This window comes from Cynoglossus semilaevis, chromosome 2 (assembly GCF_000523025.1).
Source record: "Cynoglossus semilaevis isolate Cse_v1.0 chromosome 2, Cse_v1.0, whole genome shotgun sequence".
Lineage (NCBI taxonomy): Eukaryota > Metazoa > Chordata > Actinopteri > Pleuronectiformes > Cynoglossidae > Cynoglossus > Cynoglossus semilaevis.
In genome coordinates this window covers 5,213,036-5,236,771 of record NC_024308.1, presented here as the reverse complement: position 1 = coordinate 5,236,771, position 23,736 = coordinate 5,213,036, and the positions used below count along the sequence as shown (strand labels likewise).

The window sequence follows — 23,736 nt, the reverse complement described above, 5'->3', positions numbered from 1 at the left end:
AGCAGGGAGAAGAAGAACACAAACATTTTCACATATTTCAGGAGTCGGAGCTGTTTGTCATGTGAAAAGTGAGAGGAAGAAGAGGATCATGAATATTCCTGGACGTCCTCAAAGTAGACGGCACGTCCCTGATGTTTACCAATGAATTTAGATGCTTTTCATATTCATTCAGATATAAATAAATATTATGATTTTTAATCTACATTTAGTAATGTCTTAATTAGATTAAAAAAGTTCCCCTGAAATTCAAAACCAAGGAAACAGCCGCACATTTAAGGATGAACTCTGAAGTTGAACTGAACAGAACTCAGAAGAATGAATGAACTCCATGTCAAATGATTAGCTCTGCAGTATATAAATGTATAAATGTAGGGATAAATATGACCTTGTAAATATTGCTGCTTACTGCTGAATGTTCTCAAAAAAGTATAAAATTGAAAGTAAAATATATTTATATTTTACTCCTCACCATCAGAGACAGGTTTATAAAGAGCTGCCACCCAGACTGTTAAACCGTGAATGGTGTTAAGAGAACCTCCTCTCAGTGGTGACTGCAGCTCTGCTCTCTTCTACGAAATATTTATAATTTAGCCGTAAATTGAGAAATAGTGTGTCATCGAGCAGGCTTCAGATTAACTTCACACGCTGACAGTTCATGGGTAAAATATGGTGCCTGTTAGAAAAACAAACCCTCAGAGAACCCCCCCACCACCACCACCTCTCCCTCTGTCAAAGCAGCGGTCCAGGAGGAAAAGACAGAAAGAGAGGACTGAGGACAGGACAATCCATGGCTGTTATTTTAATCTGTCCTGCCTGGAAGATTAGCCCGGCACATTGTTTTAATTGTTTTACAGGGAGGGAGTGAAACGCTTGCTTATAGGGGGATCCTTGGCATAAATCTCTCAAGTTCAATAGTTTCAAAAACTTGAGCCCATTGCAGCCCCCCACTCTTCCCTCATCCCACCTAATCCCAGCTAATACCTTCCTTTCTATTGGCTAATGGCAGAAGGAGCCTGGCTAAATGCTTCTTAAATAGTGGAGGGTGAGAATGCCTTTCTGGAACGGGATCTGTGTCACCACAAAGAGAACTTCTACTGCTGCTGCTGCTGCTGCTGCTGCTGCTGCTGCTGCTGCCGTGTGTGGATTTAAGGCCAGAACCGGGACTAGAGGAAATACTGGACCAGAACCACAGGCCTGAGCATTCAGAAAACCATTCAGGTAACCCAACCGAGGACTGAGGATCTGCTGATCAGCTGATAATGATCTGGGTAATTAACCCAGGGACTTCTCTGAACTCTGAAGATAAAACGAGTTAAAATTAAGTTCAAAAATGCTGCTTCTTATCATTTATAACAGAAGCCAAATAATTCACAAAGGTGTAGATATAGACCACAAAAGACCGGTTTGGACCGATCGAAGGATGGTTCATGGGAATTTATTCTGGATTAATTTTGCTGATGGTGCAGACAAGGAATTAGGGCCACGTGGAAAATCTCTTTCAGATGAAGTTGGATTTCTGTGATTTGACCTTTTTGTCAGAAATCTGTGATTTTAAATTCTACAGTCAAAATTAAGAGGTTGATTTTAAACTCCTTCACACATAACGACTGGTGTTTTCTAAGACAGTTCTGAAATAACTCAGAAATCTGACTCCAGCCTCTGCTAAGATTTCTGAAATTCATCTTCAAATTTTGTGGACAAAAAATTGGAAAATATTTTGGTAATTTCATCATTTGATCAGTGAGAAAAACAACATGAGTCCCATTAAAATACTGAAAAGTATTCCGTCTTAACTACAATCACAGATTGACAGTGAACTGGTTAGATTCTTGAATATAATCCAAAATAATTTAATCTTACAATTCTTGAACCCAAATTAACAATACATGCTTAATTTTTATTGTAATCATAACATTGTGGGAAACCAAACTCATTATTTCAGAAAAAAAATACAATTTCCGAGAAAAAAAATAATGTTCAGATTTAGACACGACATCGTTTTCTAAATTGTCTTCTAGGTCTCGTTAGACAAAGAGTAAAATCCTAATTGTTTCGTCTCATGTTTTCTTTCTTCAGCATGAACTCCTTGAATTTCTGCGGACCATCTCGAGCTGCAGTTCATCCTCTTCACGTTGTGAACTCCATGCTGTTTGACATTCACCAGCAGGTGGCAGAACAGTACCAGGCGTACTCTGCTGCTGCAGGCCCCACGGTGCACCCACTCACTGTGGCTGAGAGACTGGCAGGTGGGTCTGCAGTGAACACACCCACTCACCACAGCGCAGAGTCCGTGGAGTGTAGGTTTGAGAAGATGGTCAGTGATCAGACCGAGTCCGCTGGGCTGAAGGAAAACACGAAGCCTTTTCACTATGATTCTATATCATTCTATGATGTGATATATATATTAGTTAATTAAACGACTGGTCCAAGTATCAGCAACTTAAGGCACCAGGGCTGGATCTGGCCCACAGACCAGGCCTAATTTTGCCATCATGGTCCTCAGTGGACAACCATGGACCAGGTACAAGAAGTGGATGGAGTTCTCTCTCTCTCTCTCTCTCTCTCTCTCTCTCTCTCGCAGGCCCAGAAGTATTTTCTGGTTTGACGTAAATATGTAAAAATTCAGAATCACCCGACCCAGTATTTTGACCCAGAACAAGATAAAGAAACTGGATTTAATTCAGGCATGACTCGGTAGAGGTTGACTGCTATTGCCTTACATTAGTAAGGTCACAGGTTCGATTCCTAATGGTAACCGATGGCCTGTGTGGGGTTTTGTTTGCCAACGTTTTGTTTTCCCACAGTCCATAAACATGCAGGATTAACCAATTAGTAGATTATATGGACTAGTAAACTGTTTAGCGCGTGTCTCACCCTCACCCATTGACTGCTGGGATTGGCTTTAGCTCCACCCTAGAACCCTGAGAAGTATGAGAGTATAAATTACTGCTCATGGCTTATGGCCAACAGCCGCACCATCCATAGGTTTCTAGTATTTTTGATCAGACTCGTGTTGTCCAGTCATATTCAGTCGTCTACTTGATTGTATCACCTTTTTTCTCCCTCTTTATTCTATTTATCTGCTGCTGAGTCTTCACATTTTCACATTTGAAATTTTGTCTTCTGTGTCATAGCAGAGCTGATTCTGGAGGCTCATTATGGAAATCAGCAGAAGCAGCGTCGCAGCCGCACGGCGTTCTCCGTGTCCCAGTTACAAGCTCTGGAGAAAGCCTTTCAACAGACACAGTACCCAGACGTTGGCATGAGAGAGAGGCTGGCTGTCTGCATCAACCTGCCTGAGGCTCGCATCCAGGTGAGAAACGTAGTCTACACCCAAAACAGGTTCGGTTTGGAGACTCTGTTGTTCCAGGGTCCTGAGCTCTGATTTGTGTAACTGGTTCTGGTTATTCTTTTAAAAAACTTCAAAGTTGAGGATATTTTTTTTTAAAAAGTGTTTCGTCTCTGTCTTTTCTCTTTCTCTCTGTACGTCTCTGTTAGTTAAGTTGTTAGCATTAGGTATATCCGATAATATCGGCCGATCAATATTAACACCCGATATTAGTATAATTATGTAATATCTATAAGAATCGTTTTCTGTTTTTCCTCCGATAATGAAGACCCAATAATGCAATGCCTGGGTATTGCCAAATGATGTGTGTCCTAAAAATAGTTTTGGGGATAAACGGCTGTATATTAATGTGAAAGTCACTAGATGGCAGCATTGCAGCTCATTTAATTAATCTATTTTATAAGCATAGGATTGTTTGCAGAACAAGATAAAAATTACCAGGCCTATATTGGCATTAAAAACGAAGTGTTTGGACAATATCGGCATTTCAAATATTGGCAAAAAGTCAATGTATACTAATATTTTTTTGCTGTTGTGATGCAGGTGTGGTTCAAGAACAGAAGAGCAAAGTTTCGTAAAGATCAGAAGTGCTCCTCACCCTCCAGTCTGGAGGACATGCCACATTGCAGTAAGGTGGGACAGGAAGACGCCACGGCTGAGGACAAACAGGACACGACAACAGCATGCATTGACAGCAATATTTTTCCTCCACTTCCTCCTCGTCCTCCACATGTCAGGGACGTATGTCCTCCTCCACTCACGCTCTCAGATGCTGATATCTCACGGTGCACTCTCCGCCTCCACTCCACTCCACTCCTTCCTGTCATGAGAGGGGAGTGCCACGGCCACGCTCCTCACCAGCCTGTTTTGGGAGTGCTGTCCTCTGACCTCCCCCTCCCCCCACTGTACTGGCCTATTATACAGCAGCAGCACAGCTCCACCCTGAGGGCTCCTCCATCATCAGGCAGCAAACACTGTAGCCTGTCGCTCCAGACTGCCTTCTCCAGTAAAACTGTGTGAACCCCCCGCTGTCCATAGCCCCTCCCTGCTGTAACTGATTTTTACAATGTGTCACAAATAGACACAAGTTTTTGTCTCTTTATTAACAAAGCCTAAAAAAAACAAGTGTAATACAGTGCAGAAAAGCACAGGAACTGAAGAGAAAAATAACTTTTATTTAGCAGATTACATAGTATTCTTTAGTTTCTTCCCATTAAAAACAACATTTCTCATATGGTCCAGTTTTTTTTTTAACTGAAAATGTACACAAACCTTTTGTCCATGACTGGTTCAACTGAAAAACACAAACCTTTTGTCCATGACTGGTTCTTTAATTATTTAATTTTACATTACAACATGTGTGCAATACACAATTTCTCCATATTAGGATCATAGGTCAGAGCTTAACATACATCACAAATGACACCCACATTTTAATCAGTAATAAAATTATTTTTTACATTTTAAATTATTTCTCTCTGGCTAACCAAGAGAGTTCAATAGAATGTTGGTTTTTTTTTTTGGATAAAAAGCGTCTCCATTTCAGATCTGAGGTGGAGTCAGCGCCTTGTAATAAAAATAACCAAGGCTGAGCAGAGAATATTTTTCTACAGAACTGGACAAAACTAGTGTTAAAGTACTAGTTTGTCCCACTCTCAAAACCCCAATTAGTTACCTCCGGTGCTCATTTTTGGGCCTGGAGCAGGGTCTAACTCTAAGATGTAGAGCAGCATGTTGTTTTCTCAGAGGTTATTGTAATGTAGTCTAATGTGGGTTTGCTTTAAATAACACCAGCAGTTTAGTTGAAGTTTGCCAGTGTGAGTGTGACTTTTCTTGGATGAGGCCATTGTTTATTCCATCTTATTTTTGTTCCCGACAAGAAGCATAGCCTGCACTACATTTAAAGATATTCCTGTCTCCTTCACCATAATGCAGCTAGCTACAAAACCAAGTATCCAATGGAAGGTTTTCATAACTCCTCTCTGATCTAACAAAAAACAGGAAATAAAGTTAAATAAAATCATTTTCAACTCATTTGAGATGCAGTTTGGTTTTGTTTCAGCGTGGGCAACCAGTCATCTCAAAAGTATTTTGTGTTGAAGGTGAGAAAAAACTTAGAGCAACATCATTGCAACAAAATGCTGCACGCAGCATTTGTAATCTAAAAGGTCTGGGTTAATGTTTGGAAGCAACCATCTTACTACTGCAAACTGAGGATATGATGTAATTAGTTAGCACATATTTTTCTTCCCTTTGCAACTGAAATATAGAGAGAGATCTGTTTATTCTTATGTATGATCTATGGTCCAAACATGCCTGAAAACATTTGGTGCCCTGCAGGTATATTGAAGAGTCAAACGATAAATATTTCTTTCTACTTTGGTCTTTCACTCCACCTCATTGTTTTCTTTTGACATGGGTCAAAATGGTAGTAAATCTGCAGCTTAGTCCATAACTGCATTGGCAGCATCTAGTTATGGCAATGATCGTGTGTCTATTTAAGTTGTATATCCCATGTACTACAGATGTGAGCACTTCCTGTTGTCATTTTAGAAGTGAAATATGAAGTGTGGTGTTTTTCGGCTGTAGTCAAAAGTCCACAATTTAAACTTTTTTTCTTTTCTAAAATGGATGATTTGTCACTGACTTGATTTTCTACTAGGGAAGTAAATTGAAATGTAAGAATGTTGTATTGTGTATGTAAGGACTTGATGATGGAACTGTGTACTTCACAGTTCAGTGAGTGCACATTAATAAAAGCTCAAATCTATTTTACATTGCACTTCTTTCTATAAGGAATTCATATTACATATATCTGAAACAAACTTTAAAAAGAAAGTTGTACAAAATGATATTTTGTTGCATACATATTTTTCACTTACTGTTCACATACATAAAATCCCTCAGTACTCTGCAGGTGGTTCTGCACAACTCTTTTTGTGTTAACGATTATTGTTGTAAATAGATTTGGGGAGCTGTTATTTTCTATTTGATATTAGAAATACACAGCAGGGCAGTTGGGTTTGAGTCACAGGTCACTGGTTTGGTGTCTGTATGTAGTAAAGGGCTGTTTGGTGGAGCTGCACACCTCCACCAACATAAATACACAGTGTAAAAAGTTAAAATACAAACAGATATGATTCTAACCTATTGGATTTATTTTAAAGAGATAAGTATTTCCAACAAGAAACAAATGGCGAAAAAACCCCAGTAAGAACCAACTGTAAACAAGAAAAATCAAGGGAATTACTTTACTTCTGTGGAAATTTCTGTTTGCTGTAGCTCCATGAATCATGAACAAGTTTTTCTAATGGATCTGCCATTAATTAGGTCTGAATCCCTGGGGAACGTAGTTAAGCTTAATCATACAATTTCAGCCAGATTTGTTGAAAAAAGTTCAAATTAGTCAAATAAACGGCTCTGTGTCAGTTACGTATAGCCGAAACTTGTGATTTATTCACAAAACCAGTTTACGTCAGCTTTCCAGCGCAGCGCGGTGACGCTGTGTGTGGCTGGGCTTAAAGAGACAACAGCGAAATCATAGCAACTTGAAGACAAGAGGAAACGAAATGAGAAAGAAATACTCGAAAGTCGGACCATGACTTCGACCTCGCCTCTATAACCGAGTTAAAAGGTAAGAATATTTCTTCTGGCGATAGCTGTTTCGTAGAAAACAGTTGATTTAGAAGACATTTACATGTAGAATCGTGTTTGCTCCTGTTTCGTGTGCTAACTTGCTAAGTGGCTAACTAACCGAGCTAAGCGGTAAGAGAATCCCCGGCTGCTGTTGCCGCTGTTGGAGCTGGAGCAGTCGGTTATTGAGGATTAAGGAGTTGCCCGATGGCGGATGTAATGGAGATGAAATTCGCGGAAGTCTGAATCGCAAACAAACGATACTTTCAGGTGAACAAGAGAATCTATGTATTATATCGCTGCTCTACTCAATCCAACAGTAACGACGTCGCCAGGGACGTTGTTATTAAGCATTTACTAACTAACCAGTTAGCATATGTGTAATGTATGTTCATGAATAATATATGTCATGACCTGCTTCGATTTGGCCACTTCTCCCTAATTGTAGTTCCGATACATTTTTTTTTAGTTTTGCGGTGTGTTGTTAACAGGCTGTTGGCTGTAACAGCGGGTTTAATTAGGCTTTGGGCCGTGAGGAACCGTGTTTTTGGTACGTGCTAGCAGAGTTAGCTGCGTGAATTTCCGACTTGGCTTCAGCTAAAAGAAATCCGCATGATCAGTCTATTCACAAGTATTTATAAAATGGGACTACCCAGGAAATGACATTAAGATAAGGAAATTGATCATGTTTTGATGATAAAATGTAGCTGTAGGCGACCATAGCCTAAGTCCATGTTTGGCCTTGTCCGCCGAAAAAGCCAGTGCAACGTTAGCGCTAGGTTTAACCAACACATACAACGTCATTTTTCTTTCTTCTCTTCAGGTTTTATATCTGGTATAGAGAAATTACCTGTACGGGGGGAAGAAAAACATGTATTTAGGTTTAACACTATCTGACGCTGGTTGACAGCTGCCAACCAGCCTGTTAGCGATCAGCTATCTCTGACATAAGCCGAGAAAGGCTTAAGAAAGCTGCTTTGAGTCTATATGTTTAATTCAACCATAAGTTGTAATTATTGGTTGATGTGAATGGAATATGTCGTTCGTCGTGTTAACTCTTAGTTGAACTTTTGGATTTTAGTCGTGAAGAATGTTGGAAGACCCACTTTTAACTTTCAAATGCAGTTTTTACAATATATAACTCTCAATATGTCACTCGTCACTTGTTTTTAGCCTTTTTATTGTACACATAAATTACATATCAAGTTTGTCAGTGTGTGTGCGTGTGTATGTTTTAAAAGGGTCTGGCAGCTAACCTAAACAGCTGATATGAAAACAATGCACTACTTCCTGATATAACATAGGTAATTAGGTTGTACCCATTAGTACGAAAAGACAATGACTCAAAGCATTGTATATATCTGTTTATTTTTAGGTATAATCGATTCTATTCCCAATAGTTCAGTTCAGTCCTACTGTTTTAACATAGATTACATATATGTTTATTTTTATGACAAGGGTTTTGAAAATGAATGGGAACAAGTAAGGAAATCATTAAATCAATTGTGTTTTTTTTACATTGTCAATGTTTACACAAAGACAATAATGATAGGTATGAGTCAATATGTGTAATGTTACTAATTAGCATTTAGACTCCAAGAAAACCTGCTTTTTTTTATCAAAAGGTAATTACTACTAACTCATAATAGGCACAGATGTAACATTAGTGTTAACATCTTATATCATATTTGTAGTGCATATAATTATGTAACATTTGTAAATTACTAATAAGAATATCAAAATGAATGAAAATGAATGAACTATGGGATAAAAATAATCCATCAACAGCCCATGGGTCAAAATATTGTAAATGCAAATCAGTGACTAGAATCATTTTTATAATGACACTGCTTTACTTATTTTTTTAGTACTTGGTGGAAACAATTTTCATCAAATATATGTAGTAGTAGTAGTTTTGTACATTATTGCCATTTCTAATCTAAATGCATTTAGTTTTAAACTAGCCTTCATTCTGTACTTCAGTTTTTGTAGAGACATGACAATGTAATGATTGCTAGCATATTTGTTCTATTACACAGAGGGGCATACTATTTTCACGTACTAACACATACTTACACATCAATTTTATTGTATGTTCACCTCTTTATGGAATTAATGCCCTTTCTCTAATTTGGAAAATAAATGAATGCAAAAAAGATTAAAATCACAACAGTTTTATTGATGAATGCCTTTTTTCTTTTACAGGCACATTATATATAAAATGAATACATTGTAATATCATGTAATTAATGCAATGCAGTAATGTTCACCAATCTTCAAGACATTGATAACTGCAGATGTTGTATTACACTCATGTTATGTTAACAGTCTTCTTAGTCAGGCAAATGCAACTGAGTTAGTCAACCAGACCGTATGCAAATTCCACCAATAATATGCCTCCCATCGATGCAAATGTTATGAGGCATTGCAGCAGTCATTGATCTGTGTAAGTGCCTTTCCATAGGAAAAAAAACCTAGCTGCTCATTACTTTTGCTTGTATTCTCCTCTCTCTTTAGCACCAACAACATCTTAGCTCATGGACATGAGGGAGTAAGAGAAAGTAGCTCTCCTGATATGAGTATGTGATCGTTTTCAAGAGCTACACAGAGGTGGTCAGGTTACACTCATTGCCAGTCTGAATCTTATAGATTGTTTTTATTGGTTCACTAATGGGTAACAATCTGCCATTTACCTGACATTTTGTTTGCAGTGGGTGTTTATTAAAAAACAAACAAAAAAACAACAACTTAGAAGCCTAATGGGTGAAGAAACATTTGAACGATAAGATGTGGGGGAAATAAACAGGAAAATAGTAATTTTATGTTTGGTCAACAATGTGCTTTATTAACTTTATAAAGTAAATTAATAAAAAAATTAACTAAAAGGTAAAGGACAGCTGTTCGAGTGTCAGTTAGGTAACAGTGTAACATGCTTCACTTGTATTTCTTTGGCAAAAGACTGTGGTGCTAACTGCTGGTTCATCCTGATTATGTGGCTGCGACTCAGCAACTATGTCAATCAACTCAGGAAAAAAAATGATGCCATTATCCGGGGGCATAAAGATTGGACTGTGGTGCAACTAGAAAATGTTCATTTGGCTAAGTCCAGATTTGGACCATTCCACAGTTATAGCCTATGTGTGTACAGAGTGAGGTTAGCAAAGTTGTGTTCTATGATGAATACTGATAAACGGGTTTTGCTATCAATAAATGTTTTTCTTGTTGACGTATGAGTCCAATTTTTACTATTATCAATGTTTTATTGGTTTCAAGTAATGACTAAGTGATTTATATATATTATATTAAGCTATTTATATTAATATTTATTGGTTTCAAGTAATGACTAAGTGTTTCTGAAAACATGATTCAGCATTTTTATACATGTTCTAGTAAAACCGTTTGACCCATTGAAAGTCTTGTTGTGAAAAGTTGTGAAACAGTGTTTAGAGTTTTTCATGGGCTTCACACTTGTACCTGTTTTAGACTTAGATACACAATACTAGAAGATGCAAATACATTTAGACACATGGACCACATTGTTACACACTTTTTAATATTTGTCTTTTTGTTCACTTTTGCAGATCTCCAGTACCTCAGTACCAGACTTTCACTTATTGTTTTTAAGCCTGCGTTGCCTCCTGAATTGTGGCCATGCAGCATGGGGTCTGTCCACTCCGTCACTGAAGGCTGACCAGAAGGAATGAGGCTCCATTGGAGATATTCCTATATTGCCTTGTGGATTTGGTAGCTGGATTTTGGAGTGCTTTTTTTTTTTTTTTTTTTCTTTTTTTATAAGTCATTTTGTATGTGCGTCTTTGGGCACAGCCTAGCAACACCTGCCTATTCCTCAGGCAGGGAAATGCTACCGTGAAACTAGTCCTGGAGAAACGTGAGAGAGAAGCTCCTTTACTCATCAAGGAATTTGAAGATAACGGAAAGCCCTTAACTGAAGAGCTGATTTGATTGGCACACACGGCACTGGAAGCTGTAGTTTCATCTCATTTTCTCAATGATCTTGTGAACAAAGTCACATTTTTAGCAGCAACACCTTTCCTCTGTTCTGAGTATTTGTCTCCCCCCTCTCCCTAAAGCTTAGTCTACCATTGTTTTTTTGGAGTTTCTTTGGTTTGTATGGCTTGAGAATAACCGTGGAGAAGCCAGGGTATCACAAGCTTATGGATTTTGAAAAGAGAGGGGGCAAGGCGGAGACAGAGGAAGGGAAAAAGATGTCCAAGACAGCAAGCAGCCGGACTGGACATGGGGGCCGGAGTTCAGGGACCAATTCTGGAGTTCTTATGGTCGGCCCAAACTTCCGTGTGGGCAAAAAAATTGGCTGCGGGAACTTTGGAGAACTGCGGCTGGGAAAAAATCTCTATACTAATGAATATGTGGCCATCAAATTGGTAAGTACATTTTCAAAGTTTCTTCTTAAAGTCAAGGAAGTGGGCTCCCCAGAGTTTGAACATATGAACTGATTAGGGCTCAGTCATGTTTTCCTCTTTTTTGTGAAATTAATTAGTAGGAATTATCACACGCTATCTATTTTTATGACAGTTGTTGAATTAAGTGTTAGTTACATTGTTTTTTATTCACTAGTTGCAATCTATAGTCAGGAAACTGCAGTTTCTCTCAATAAGCTTGAAATAAAAAAAACAAAAATGTCCTGGTCCTATGTTTTTACACTCAAAATGTTAATGGTCACTCCTTAACCATTTCCCCTGAACATCTACGTCTACCTTGCCCTCTGTTTTTTGTAATAATTTGTTAACACTTGCTGGCTAATCACATTTTCAGTGGTGCCTTAATGTAAGCAAACAAAGGCCTAAATAACATGAATTGATCCATTATATAAAAAAAGCGTATTGTTTGACTCAATATACCATATTTCTGAAGCCCTCAGTAACTTCCTGTAATGTAAATGCTTCACAAATGGCGTCTGTCATTAGAGATACATTACACCTGAGACTTTTAACCTTTCTCTTTCGTAGTTTTTAAAAACATGAACCCCATTGTATGTCTACATAGTTTAACGAAGGAGTAGTAGTTGCAAACAGTTGTGTTGTGGTCAGTAGCACACAATCTGGGATTCAATCAATAAATTAAATGTTTTTTCCAGAGGTCTAGAATAGCCAATAAATTGCCAATATAACATGGTTTTAATTTATATTTACATGAAAAGAAAGTAATGTCCGAGAGCCCAGTCCTGTTGATCTAAGCAAGAAGACACACATCTTACTGAAACCAATAAAAGCAAGGCGTCATCTCCACCACAGCTCCACTGGACTGTGTATCATTATCCTTACATTTGTATCTCTGAGGGAGGTCATTATCTCTGAATGGGCATCCATTGAAGGCCTTGCTAACCACATAGAAGGCAGAGGTTGGCAAACAGCTGTAATTGCAGCTCTCCTCTCCTCTGAAATCTTTAGTTGAGCTTGCTGCCTCTCCCCCTTGCCTGCGAACCCTCCCATCTGTTTGGGTATTTTTATCCTCATGGTGTCCAGCTATATCTGGATCTGGCATTTGGTCCAGAACGCAGCTCTGTGGATCTCGTGACCCAGTGATCCCAACATTTATCTGAATTTGTAATGGTGACAGGAGGAAGTGTGCTAATGGTGCAAAGTAGCTACAATGACTTACTCCTTTAAGAGAATGATTAAAAGCAGTCAGGATAATCAACCAATTCATTTGTACATATTTATGTTCTTGGTAGTAATTTCTTTGACCTAAAATATATATAACTGAATTTGCCTCTTTAATCATCTGGCACCATTTTGTTGTTTTTACTTGATCCTGTCAGACTGGCCTCTTGAAAGTTTAAGTAGCTAATGTGCTGCTGTTCTTAGGCCTCTCATAGAAAAGAGAGTTTCTCTTGTCACTGTCAGCCAAACACAGACTGGAGCACAGTTGTCTATCCACATGTTTCTGTGTGTCCCTGGTCTCACAGCTCCTCGGGGTAACTCTGTGAATGTCACTGCCTGTCTAATAGGGCGTCTACTTTGTCACAGGCTGTTATTGAGCTCCTACTTAGGGACCAAAACAAATAACAGCCCTGTTATCTATGACCATTATTCTTGACATGAGCACTACCACCTCTTATGGCTGTCATTTCACTAGTTGCTGGTCTTATGAAGGACACTTGTATAATGCCTTGTACTCACTAATTGTAGTAGTGTATAAAGTTATGTGTAACTAATTCAGTGTAGTATGACTTATGATTGTTGATTTAGGAGGAAATCAATAAAAGGTCGACATACCGGTACTTAATCAAACATAGCACATTATTTGGCTAAAATTGTATCATTGTTATTGTAACATGACAATTTTTTAGGTTTAATCTTTAAGCTGGAGCTCAGCGATGTCATTAGAGATGTCTTTCTAAAACTGATCAGTACATGAATGAAGCTGGTACCTGCCTGGACATGGTATTCCTGCGACGTTGCATAATTACAGAGATGAGATGAACATTAGAAGAGAACAGGGCTCCAGATCCTCTGAAAGTGGATCTTGAACCACAGTGAATGTAGCTGCAAAAACACACAGGATCGGGGAAACTGAAAGGTTGTCTTTGTTGGCCGGTTCTGTCGACACACAGTGGTTCAGTCTTTGCTTGAGCTGTGTACTTTCTCACACTGACAAATGCCTATGTGATGGAGGCAATATGACTGTATAGCCACTGCTGTAAGTACACTGCAGGTTTTACTCCCTGGGGGAGATCCCAAGGCCTTAAAGAAACAGCAGCTTTTCATTTCTGTCTGTTCTGGTTTATACTACATACTATTAACTCTTGTATTTGGTGAAAAGACACAGCCTACTCCATCAATACATTCACAACATCGTGTTCTGTTATCAAAACTAATCTTATCTTAACAAACAGGTAAGTTATTTTTGTATTATGGGATTAAAAAAATGACTTGAATTGTTCAAATAGAATTAAAAGTATGTTTTAATGCAATATGAGAACTTACTTGTGTGGTGCCTACCTACACTTTAAATAGAAGGAGGTCTTAATATTGCCATGACCATTCAATCCAGTGTTTATCGCTGAAGGTAAATTTCCAGCCTAAAGTCTGCTTTTTTCTTTCCAAGGACTTTCTTCTATTCCATGTATCACGACAGTTTCATGTGAGCCATTTCATAACACATTTTTAACAAGTTTGTTCTGCACTGCAGAGTTCAGTATATTCCATCTGTTGCAATAGTCATTTTTATAAATTATTTTTAATTATGCCTAAAATGAATCAGGTTTAGATGGGTAGCATGACTCTTCTCTTTTTACACAAATAATAAAAAAATAGCGAGAATGCATTTAAAATGGGTGTAAATTCATTTTATGTACAATTTGTTTTTCTTTATGTTTGAAGATGTTTATTTAAGTATGGTTAAACTTTCTTTAATTCCTCTTTATTCTCTATTGAGGAGAACTTACATACATTGAAAATACTGTATATTAGACTTTTTCTGTCCAATTAGCTTAAAGTCAACTTTGCTATAATATTATACAATATGATACAGGTATCATTGTATGTGGTTGTAAAGTAACATGCCATGCTGACAAATTATTCAGATAGTGACACTAAGGGCTAGTACAGTATTGAGAAGATATTCAGAACTGTTGAGGTCACTGCAAAATGAAACTACACTGTTGGAGGACAGCCACCACAAACAGTTACCACAAACAGTCAGAGGTATACAAGACAGGATGTGACCTTGACTTGTGTTTAGACAAACTCAGACAGAGACACTTTAAATCACAACAGGGGAGATATTGTCAACACAATGGGTCATTCTAATAATAAACAATATTTTTATTTCATTATTGTGTAATCAGTGCTGGAGATTTTAGGTTACACAATTAATGTTAGAAATTCCACATTTCAAAGGAAGATATGTAGTTTTATCCTTATAACTGTGAATAATGACACGTATAACAAGACACCAATAATGAGCCTAGTACTTGTTGTACATTATGACCCATCCCTACTAGTACAAATGGCTACAGAACAAAGTAGCTGTCATATTGCAGGATACTGCAGGATCTAGCAGTGTTTGCTTATAGTTACAGGTTTTAAGGGCAGGTGAGCCCTCATCTGTGTCCCTTGAATCTGAGCTGAAATTGGAGAAGTGCTGGACACAGGCCAGCTGTTGCTCTCTGACACCAGTCACTCTGTTACCACTACGGCTGGAGCAACCTCTGATCATCAGCACACTTCTAAGAGAGAAACACACATATCCCAACCCCTTTCTAAGCTCCACCATTTGTTTCAGCCCCAGAGTCGTTGTCATTAATACCCCATGAAGACTACCAAATGGAGATCCGCTATGTTGACATTTGAGTGGATCTGTCTGATACGAGATGAGTCACAGAGCCAGTTGCATTTTGTGAAATGTTTTATAGGGAGTCAGGCAAAGGTCAGGATCTATTCTGGTTCCTGTGCATAATGCTAGGTCTGTTGCCTTGGACGTGGCACATAAAATCATACTTGTGCAAACACTGATCATCACACTGGCTCTTGAAAGACAGCAATATTTATGTTTTGTATTACATAATTCAAGCTGACTTCTTTTATAATACAGCATTGTGTAACACAGTATTCCAGTAATCTGGCTAGAAGAAGTGGATGCTTTTACTAACATCTTGAAATATGTTTTCTTCTCTTCTTCATTTACTTTGGTCAGGTTGCCACTGTTAAAACTGAATGGCAGTCGACAATCTAGTTAGTCTGAGTAGAATTCTTTCTAGATTTAGTTATAATCTGATCAATTTTCAAATTGGCATATTCACATGATATGGTTTAGGCTTTTTTTCTGTTTGTTTGTGTCAGTGACAATGGTTGCTTTCTGTTTTGTTTTTTCATACTTCTGGTATCATCATAGTATTATCGTTTTGTTTTTTTTCTCTCTTCATACTTCTGGTATCATCACAGTATTATCGTTTTGTTTTTTTTCTCTCTCGTCAAAATTGCTTCCCATTTTCCCCATTTGTTTGATTCAGACCCGATGACATATGCGTAGTGGGTTAATCCTAGGAAGAGGACTCTATGTGCTGCGGATGATTTGCTCCATCCCCACAGGTCTACTGAGGCAGTAAGGGGTTAAAAATACAAAAACCACTAGCTAATCCATGATGACATAATCACACATTTGTACAGTATTCATGTGTTTTTGCTCTTAGCTAGATCCCTGAAATGGCATATAGCATTTTATCTCAAACACTCCGCTGTGATAGGATTAGATCTAATATTAAAGTAAGTAATGCTTCCATACACCAACCGTCAACAGCAGAGCTCTATATGTGTCTTAACTGAGTCATGTTGAGAACAATATATTTAAGTAGTTCTCATCCATTGTTCATCTGTCTTAGCCTTTCTTTATGTCATTATATGAAAGAGGTCTCACTTAAAGGTGAGTTTTTCATAACTCTAGGAATGACTGTAGAGATGTAGAGTTTTCTTGGTAATGCACTGTAATGCTAATGGTACACTGTGGACCACAGTTAAAATTGCACTTTGAATGTTTCTTTCTCTTCTTTCTTCAAATATGACTATGCTGCATACAATATTAATATTCATTACTTTATAGAACTTATTCAGACAATGTACATATTTTGTGTGTATTGTGCCTAAAAAGTCTGGTGTCAGATATGCAGAATCATTACACACAGACAGCTGCAGTGTGAACAGCTGAGGTGGAGAGGTTCCTGTAGCAGCAGGTCAGACAGGAGAGGGCCCTTCTAGGCTGTGGGTCAGCTGTCCTGGACATTAGACCAATTCTGGTTCCACATAGGATTACTGCAACTTCCTTCCACTTGACTTTGGTAATTTGCTTGCTTACACTGCTTCGTAAACGCAGCCTCAGGTAATCACAGTTATTTACGGGAAAAAAAAAATTATTTGTGTATTTAAGTCAGGGTAAAACTGCCACCTGTTTTGTTGTAGTAGAAATATAAGAACAAAAAATTTCCTTGGATAGTACTTTTGTAAATGCAGCAATGTAGTAACAGGGGAAGGATCTCATAATGAACATACCTACCAATCTGTGGTAGATCAAACATATCTGATACATGAATTGGCTATACACAAAGATGTTGTGTCATACATTTATAGCATATCCCTGTTCATTTACACAGCCACAGCTTAGCCCATCTGCTGGGAATACAGCGGAGTGTTAAGAACATAAATCTGCCATAAGCCTCTGTCTCTTATTGTAAGCTGTTTTAAAAGTTCCTGCAGGTCAGTGCCATCTGCTTTGAATCATTATTTAAACAATATAATTTGAATTGTCTTCCCCTCTTTTTCCTGCCTTGGCCTGACTTGTGTGAAATAGTTCATTGTCCAATTTCGTGTGGGGGTTGGATGACGCTACATTAGTTTCCCACTCCACCTCTCAGATCAGTCACATGTCTTCCTCCTACAGACTTCATCTTTTCTTTCCTGCCTCTCTTCTGCTCAAGTTCTGCCTCCCACTACATGCAGCAGCCACTTACTTCTCTTGTTGCCATCATTTTGGAGTATGATTCTGGAATAGTTTTCTTTGCATTTCTTAAAATTGTATCTATTTGAGTTGCGAAAGTACTTGTTTTATCCCATTAAAATTACTATGTCAGGGAGGTTTGGATTGTCTGACATTATTTGAAGAGAACGTATCCTTTGAATCTTTATAGTTTTATTTTATATATACATTGTAGTAAACAATGTTTGAGCTTAGTTTTGAAATTGATCAGACTGACCACATCTTTATAAACCTCAAAATTACCACTGCCAGTCTAACTAAAACATTACTTTTTCAGATTGGGTTGATTTACTAAAAAGAGAGGAACAAGTACACACTTTTTCTTTGTTTTTCTGTTGAATGTGGCTCATCCTCTGTGTGTTCGCCTACATTCCAGCAGGGCACCGGGAGAGAAAGTGATCCTGATTTAATAAAGACCTAATGGACTAAATGTGGGAGCTTAACAGCCTTTCGGCTCTAGGTTTACGTAATTTAAAAAGCAGTAGAAGTGCTTTGGAATTAGATGCACATGGTAAACTGCTTTTTAGATTAAATCTCACTTCAATCACCTCTTGAGAAGTTGCTCAGCTGAATGAAGTTGTAGGTGTTTCTATGTCTTGGTATGTAGTGGAGCAGGCTCAATACACGGAGGAGGTTTCTAACCCCGCATACAATTAATAACTGTTTTCTGATTTAATCTCCAACATGCTTCATCCAGTATATCTCCTCAACATGTGTCCAATCTCTCTTTATTTATGATCCTGTCGATATTGGCCACTTTTAGTGAAAATCATATTTTCATTAAATTTTTCTATTAGACAAAGCCATTGTGTCTAAACCACACATCATAGCAGATCTCACTACTGTCTTATAAACCATCCACCAAATTTGTGGATCATGTGGTTATGCTGATGACATTTCAGATTGGAGATGGCATTTCAGATTATCAATCTGATAACACCTCCTTCTTAGCACATCTAATTTATACCACTTCAGAAGGTTTTGGTACACACATTGCTCACACATATTGCAGTGCAATTATCAATATTTTATGACATTTCTGGTTCAGGAATTCAGCATTATAATATGAACACAAATCCTGAATGTTTACTTTTGAAAATGCTGAACTGCCTGCTTTTGTTGTGCTTTATATGTAATGAAAACATTAATAGAGCAATTTGTGAAACTGCCTTTCACTGTGTGGTGGAAGTTAGGAAATTTCCACAACATCTAATTTCTATGTCGTATTTATATCTCAATTTGTAATAATAAAAAAACCATTACGACTTATGTACATCTTGAAAAGTGGCAAAGAACTGGAACAGTGAAGGACAGTACTATCATTGTGTGTGAGGGCTTTTACCACAAGCTACAAACTAGCTGTTGAAGATAAAGCAAATCAATGAAGTGTGTGTTTGCTTTATCCTCTCCATATTTCTTTATATTTCTCATTTCATCATGAGAGTGAGGTTAAACAGATTACATTTTAGGTTGTAAAGCTGAAGCCAGCAATATAATAAAGACAGAGTTCCAGCAATTTAGATCATCTGCTATGTCATCACTAATCGCTGCAAATTCCCTTTATCATCTCACATCTCAAACATGAAACCCTAATTAAAGTTATATTTAAAATTTCCAATCAGTGTGCTTTAGATATTCTGCAAATTACAGGCCAAGCAGTCCTGATTCATACATAATTATAATAATAGTTACACATAATTACTTATTATTTAAAGTAATGTTGTGACAAATTCCAATGTCTGATGCAACAACAAGTGCATATAACTCAGAAATAATTTGTATAATGTTCGTTGATGTATATTTTTCTGTTTGTCTTTCAGGAACCTATAAAGTCCAGGGCGCCTCAGCTTCATTTGGAGTATAGATTTTACAAACAGTTGGGAAATTCAGGTAAGAGTGACTCAAGCAGAGTACTAGGGTGTACTGAACAGCAGCACGATGTCAAATGTGCAATAGTAAATGATACGTTATAATGAAAAACTTTAATGAGAGCTAGTGTCAGAGACTGAAACTTAGTTTTGTTGTGGTTTGTTAAACATGTTGTTTATATTACTCTTTGTACTTCCTGTTGTTCCTGTTGTTAATGCATCAATACATACCTCCTGACAATTGTTAAAGTCTAATTACATGTTTGTGTTAGGTAGTAGTTGTGGTGTATTCAAACAGAACAGGATGTGATTAGTTTATTTAAAATTTATTTTAAAACTAAAAAAAAACAAAAACATTGCAACATTTGATCAAATTTTAAAAAACAAAACATTGCAACATTTGATCAAATTTTTCATTAGCAAGCAGCCCCTAACTGATATCCCCACACACATCTGTTTCACAGAAATGCATTGACAATGTATAAAGTCAGTTAAAATAACATTGTGTCATAATGAACAGATTTGATCTTATGTGTCACATCAGATACTTTGAGGAAGCATTCTGATGCAAGTCAGTCAGTCATGTTTGACACTGTCAATATGTGATAAGATCACACATTGTGGATGTTATTGGCATGTCTTAACAAGGCGTCAGTAACTATGTTTAATTTATACACTGAGTTTTTGAGACACCTCACATGAAAACCTTTGAAGACATTTTGTTTTAAGAAAATGCAGAAGGAAATTTACCATGAAAGGTGGACAAGGCCCATCATAACACCTGCATCTGCTAAACTGTACGTATGGCTAAGCAGTTCATACTACTCACAGACAAATGCACCCTGCTCCTCCTCTCGCTTATATTTTCTGACAAAGACATGGTTTTGTTTGACCTGTAGTTGGTGACATATCTAAGATTCTTGGCTACTTTACTGTTAATAAGTAGGTGGGGCATTAGGGCAGACCTTGACTATTTATAAATGTTCTTACAATCGGTCATTTGTGGTGCATCTACTTGAAAAGCTTCCTCAACCACATTACCCTCTGCCTGCTGGATTGACTATGTGCTGCCAGCAGAAACGGCGAAACTGCTACAAACAGGGTGTGGCTTTTTTTACTTTATGGCTAAACTTGTTTTAATCTGGTCTGTCTGATCTGTGTACTTCTCTCACACAATGCATGCCCACACATACATGAACCTGATTACATTGGTAACTACCTTCTGTGTCGCTTGCCTTGATTGCACTACAGGATTCCTCCAGTTCAGGCTTGCCTCCTTCTGCACTTAGTTGTTTTCTCTGGTGTAATAATACATTTTTACCACATATTTTTATTAAGGCTACTGCATGCTGGTGGCAAATTATAGCAATGATTTAACATTTGAAAGGTAAATAGCAGAATACAGTATTTAAGGAGAACAGAGCAGTATAATAAAAAAAAACTTGGTTTATAATTACACTCTGCATTAAATTTTAATTTCTCTTTTCTGATGATTCACACATGTATAATTATCTATGTTAGGATTTGCAAGATCTCTAAGACTGCAGCGATTCACTACTGATTAACCATGACAATAACCTTTACAATTACCTTACTGCAACCTATTTACAAGTGACATTATTTTAATATGAAATTAAGAATGACTTGTACATTATGGGAGAATAATGTGGCATTTCAGTTAATGCTATTCATAGCTGTATAAGCTTGATGAAATAAATATCTTGTCCATTGGCTTCGAAGTACATGCACTCTCTTATTTCATAACTTGCACACACGTTGTAGTTGTTGAAATGTGTGTCTATCGTTTTCTACTCAGGAAAGAAAACACATGTAAATCTTACTATAAATTTAGCCATAAAACTGATTAATCACGGTCACAGCTCTTGTAGTGTGGGTGTACGTAAAGAGATTCTCAAAACATGCATACCAAAGCACAGTCGAAGCCTAAGCAAACGAGTGGTGCACTCACTAAATGTGCTGCAATCAGCGTATTATTACGCAAATAGAACAAAACACTAAATGGTATTTTAAGCTTGAGGCGCTTTAGTGAAACAAACTTTATAGCACACAGACAGCAACAGTGTAACAGCAACACTTTTGACAGCCCTGAAAAGCACAAAGTTGCTCCTGGCCTTTAATAAATAATATTCAAATTGATTAAAAGGTCAGTTGTTAATCTTCATGCCAAAACCTGAAAGAAATGAAGTGAGGGAGGTGAGAAAATATTGATGTAATGAAATATCACCATATTTCATTACATCATTTCAATATTCTACAACACTGTACCACTGTATTTTTTTTAATTAACTAGTAACATACAAATGTACATGGTGTTGGTTCATTTCATTTTGCTTTTATTTCTTCTCTAGCAATAACACATGTAGATCCCCCTGTTCCAGTTTTACTAACCTGATGTTAAGCGTTTAACAGCATTGTGTGTTTACTGTGCTGACGGTTCCTACAAATAAATTGTTTAAAAAAATCTCAATATATTGTCATGCCTATAGTATCACACTATCACGCAATTGTGATACATATTATATATCCAGACAATCTTCCTAATTCACACTACTATTAACTAATAAATATTTCTTTGCTACTGTTTGATGCAAAGATGTATTATTTTTGCCATTTCCTTTTTGTGCAAAACTGTGATGCATTTGCCAGATTATGGTGCTGGTGAGCAATGTCACATTTAAAACTCCAGGCTCAGGCAATGCAACACTGAGCACTGATCACATTTCAACCTTGTGAGAATGTCTCCAGAGCGTTAGGCTAATGGAAGTGACTAGTTGTGCTGCTCCTTTTTTTTCTCCTCCTCGTCCTCTTCCTCTAAGGGCTCCACTCCATAATTTAAATCTTTAATACGTATTCCCTCTCTTCGACTCCACTGGCCTGCTCATCTTTTTTAGTCATTTTCTTTATGGCCCTTTATGCCATCATTTCATGTAAGGGCAACATTGTGTTCAGCCGCACCACGGTGCAGCCTCTCCGCTTATCAAGTGCTGCCTGAAAAAGCTCGGCTGCAGATACAGTGGGTATCATTGTCTCAGATTGTCAATACAGCACGGGTCAGAGCATCATTTATGTTGGCTTGCAGTGAAAGGACAAGCATTTTACACAATTCTGAACGTGGCTGTAAGATGCATTTTTATGATGTGTGTTATTTAATAGCTTTTATCGCAGAAGTCGTTAGGTTGGTTATCGTGTTCTGAATTTAGCCTTATGTCAGGTTTGCCTGTCTGGTTGGTGTTTGTAGTTTCTGTACAAATTTGTATTTTTCCCCAAACGGCTATTCCCTAAGCTCTAAAGTGTTGGTCTCCATAACATCAATCATCGGTGCCTCATCTAGCACGAGCATCGCTACATGAGAAATATCAAAGAGCACAGAAAGTACAGAAGTGTATTTAGAGGAGTTTGAGGAGTGTGTATTCTTACTCCAACTGCATGATGGTGTTGGACTTTTAATCCATTTACCTTCACAAACCAGACAGAACAGACAGACAGACCTATGTCTATTCTCAAAAGTCATTTATCTTTAGCTCAGAACGGAGCGATCAAATGTCCATTCTCCCAAGCTCATTTCCTTTTTTAATCTGTATTTTAATCTCTCTGACTCTTTCTGTCTGAGTCACTGTCTCTTGCTCTCAGTTATCACCATGTGAGTGCTGCTGCTGCAGGCAGAGCTGTATTGATGTGCTATCCTAGAGTTAGTTGGATTTCAGGGGCAGAGTTGGTTTGTAGATGCTCTGTCCAGCTGAGAATGTTTCAAAGACTTCTGGAAATCTGTATGATGAAAGAAAAAAACAAAAACAAAAAACGATCTCACCCTGGGAATACAGAGTCCAACCACTGACATAGAAGACACACATTTTACGAAAAAGTATTTCTCAGAACAAGTGAGTGATGTAGCTGAGATTATTATTAGATTCTTCCACCATCCACCTTTTACTACTGTTTGTCGTGTTTTCAGTTATTCTTCTCTAACAGGAGAAACAGTAAACCACACCTGCTCCTCCCATGCTTTGTCCTTATCATTTCACCACGATGTTGACACAGTCCAGTAAATGGGAGTAAACAGAGCCAGCTCTGTGGCACTGTAGTAACTCTTTATAATTAATGGAGGGATATTTGCTATTTTATCATGTGGATTAGAGATTAAACTAAGATGAAACTTGTGCTAAAACAGTGTAGCAAAGCCATCCATGTAAACACAGCACTGATCACTACACACATTCTTGGTCTGTCCTAAAGAGTTTTAGGTACTATTTTGTTTTTTGTTTTTTTAAATCCCTGCATTTAAACAACATTAGAAAGAATGACATTATTTAAGTAACTTGTACAAGGATTCATGAATGTATCAGCCAAGCACTT

The 23,736-nt window shown here is 37.6% G+C and overlaps 2 protein-coding genes across 7 annotated transcripts in view; both read left to right on the top strand.

Moving 5' to 3' along the window:
- The first annotated feature begins 291 nt into the window (after nt 1-291).
- dmbx2 (diencephalon/mesencephalon homeobox 2) lies at nt 292-4,608 on the top strand. The gene is made up of 3 exons (XM_017040362.2): nt 292-2,246; nt 3,138-3,313; nt 3,893-4,608. Exons 1-3 carry the CDS (start codon nt 2,078-2,080, stop codon nt 4,367-4,369), a joined length of 822 nt encoding a protein of 273 aa, XP_016895851.1. The 5' UTR covers nt 292-2,077; the 3' UTR covers nt 4,370-4,608.
- A 2,217-nt stretch (nt 4,609-6,825) lies between these two features.
- csnk1g2b (casein kinase 1, gamma 2b) overlaps nt 6,826-23,736 on the top strand; it is a 25,768-nt gene continuing 8,857 nt past the window's right edge. For 2 of the 6 annotated variants that reach the window (XM_025053320.1, XM_025053315.1), the window contains exons 1-3: nt 6,826-6,983; nt 10,564-11,385; nt 19,315-19,384. In XM_025053320.1, the coding sequence (XP_024909088.1) occupies nt 11,158-11,385; nt 19,315-19,384 (298 nt within the window). In that variant the 5' untranslated portion in view covers nt 6,826-6,983; nt 10,564-11,157. Of the gene's footprint in view, nt 6,984-7,060; nt 7,253-10,563; nt 11,386-19,314; nt 19,385-23,736 lie in introns of those variants that run through there. The other 4 variants (XM_017031112.2, XM_025053322.1, XM_025053317.1 and 1 more) reach the window with 3 other exon arrangements.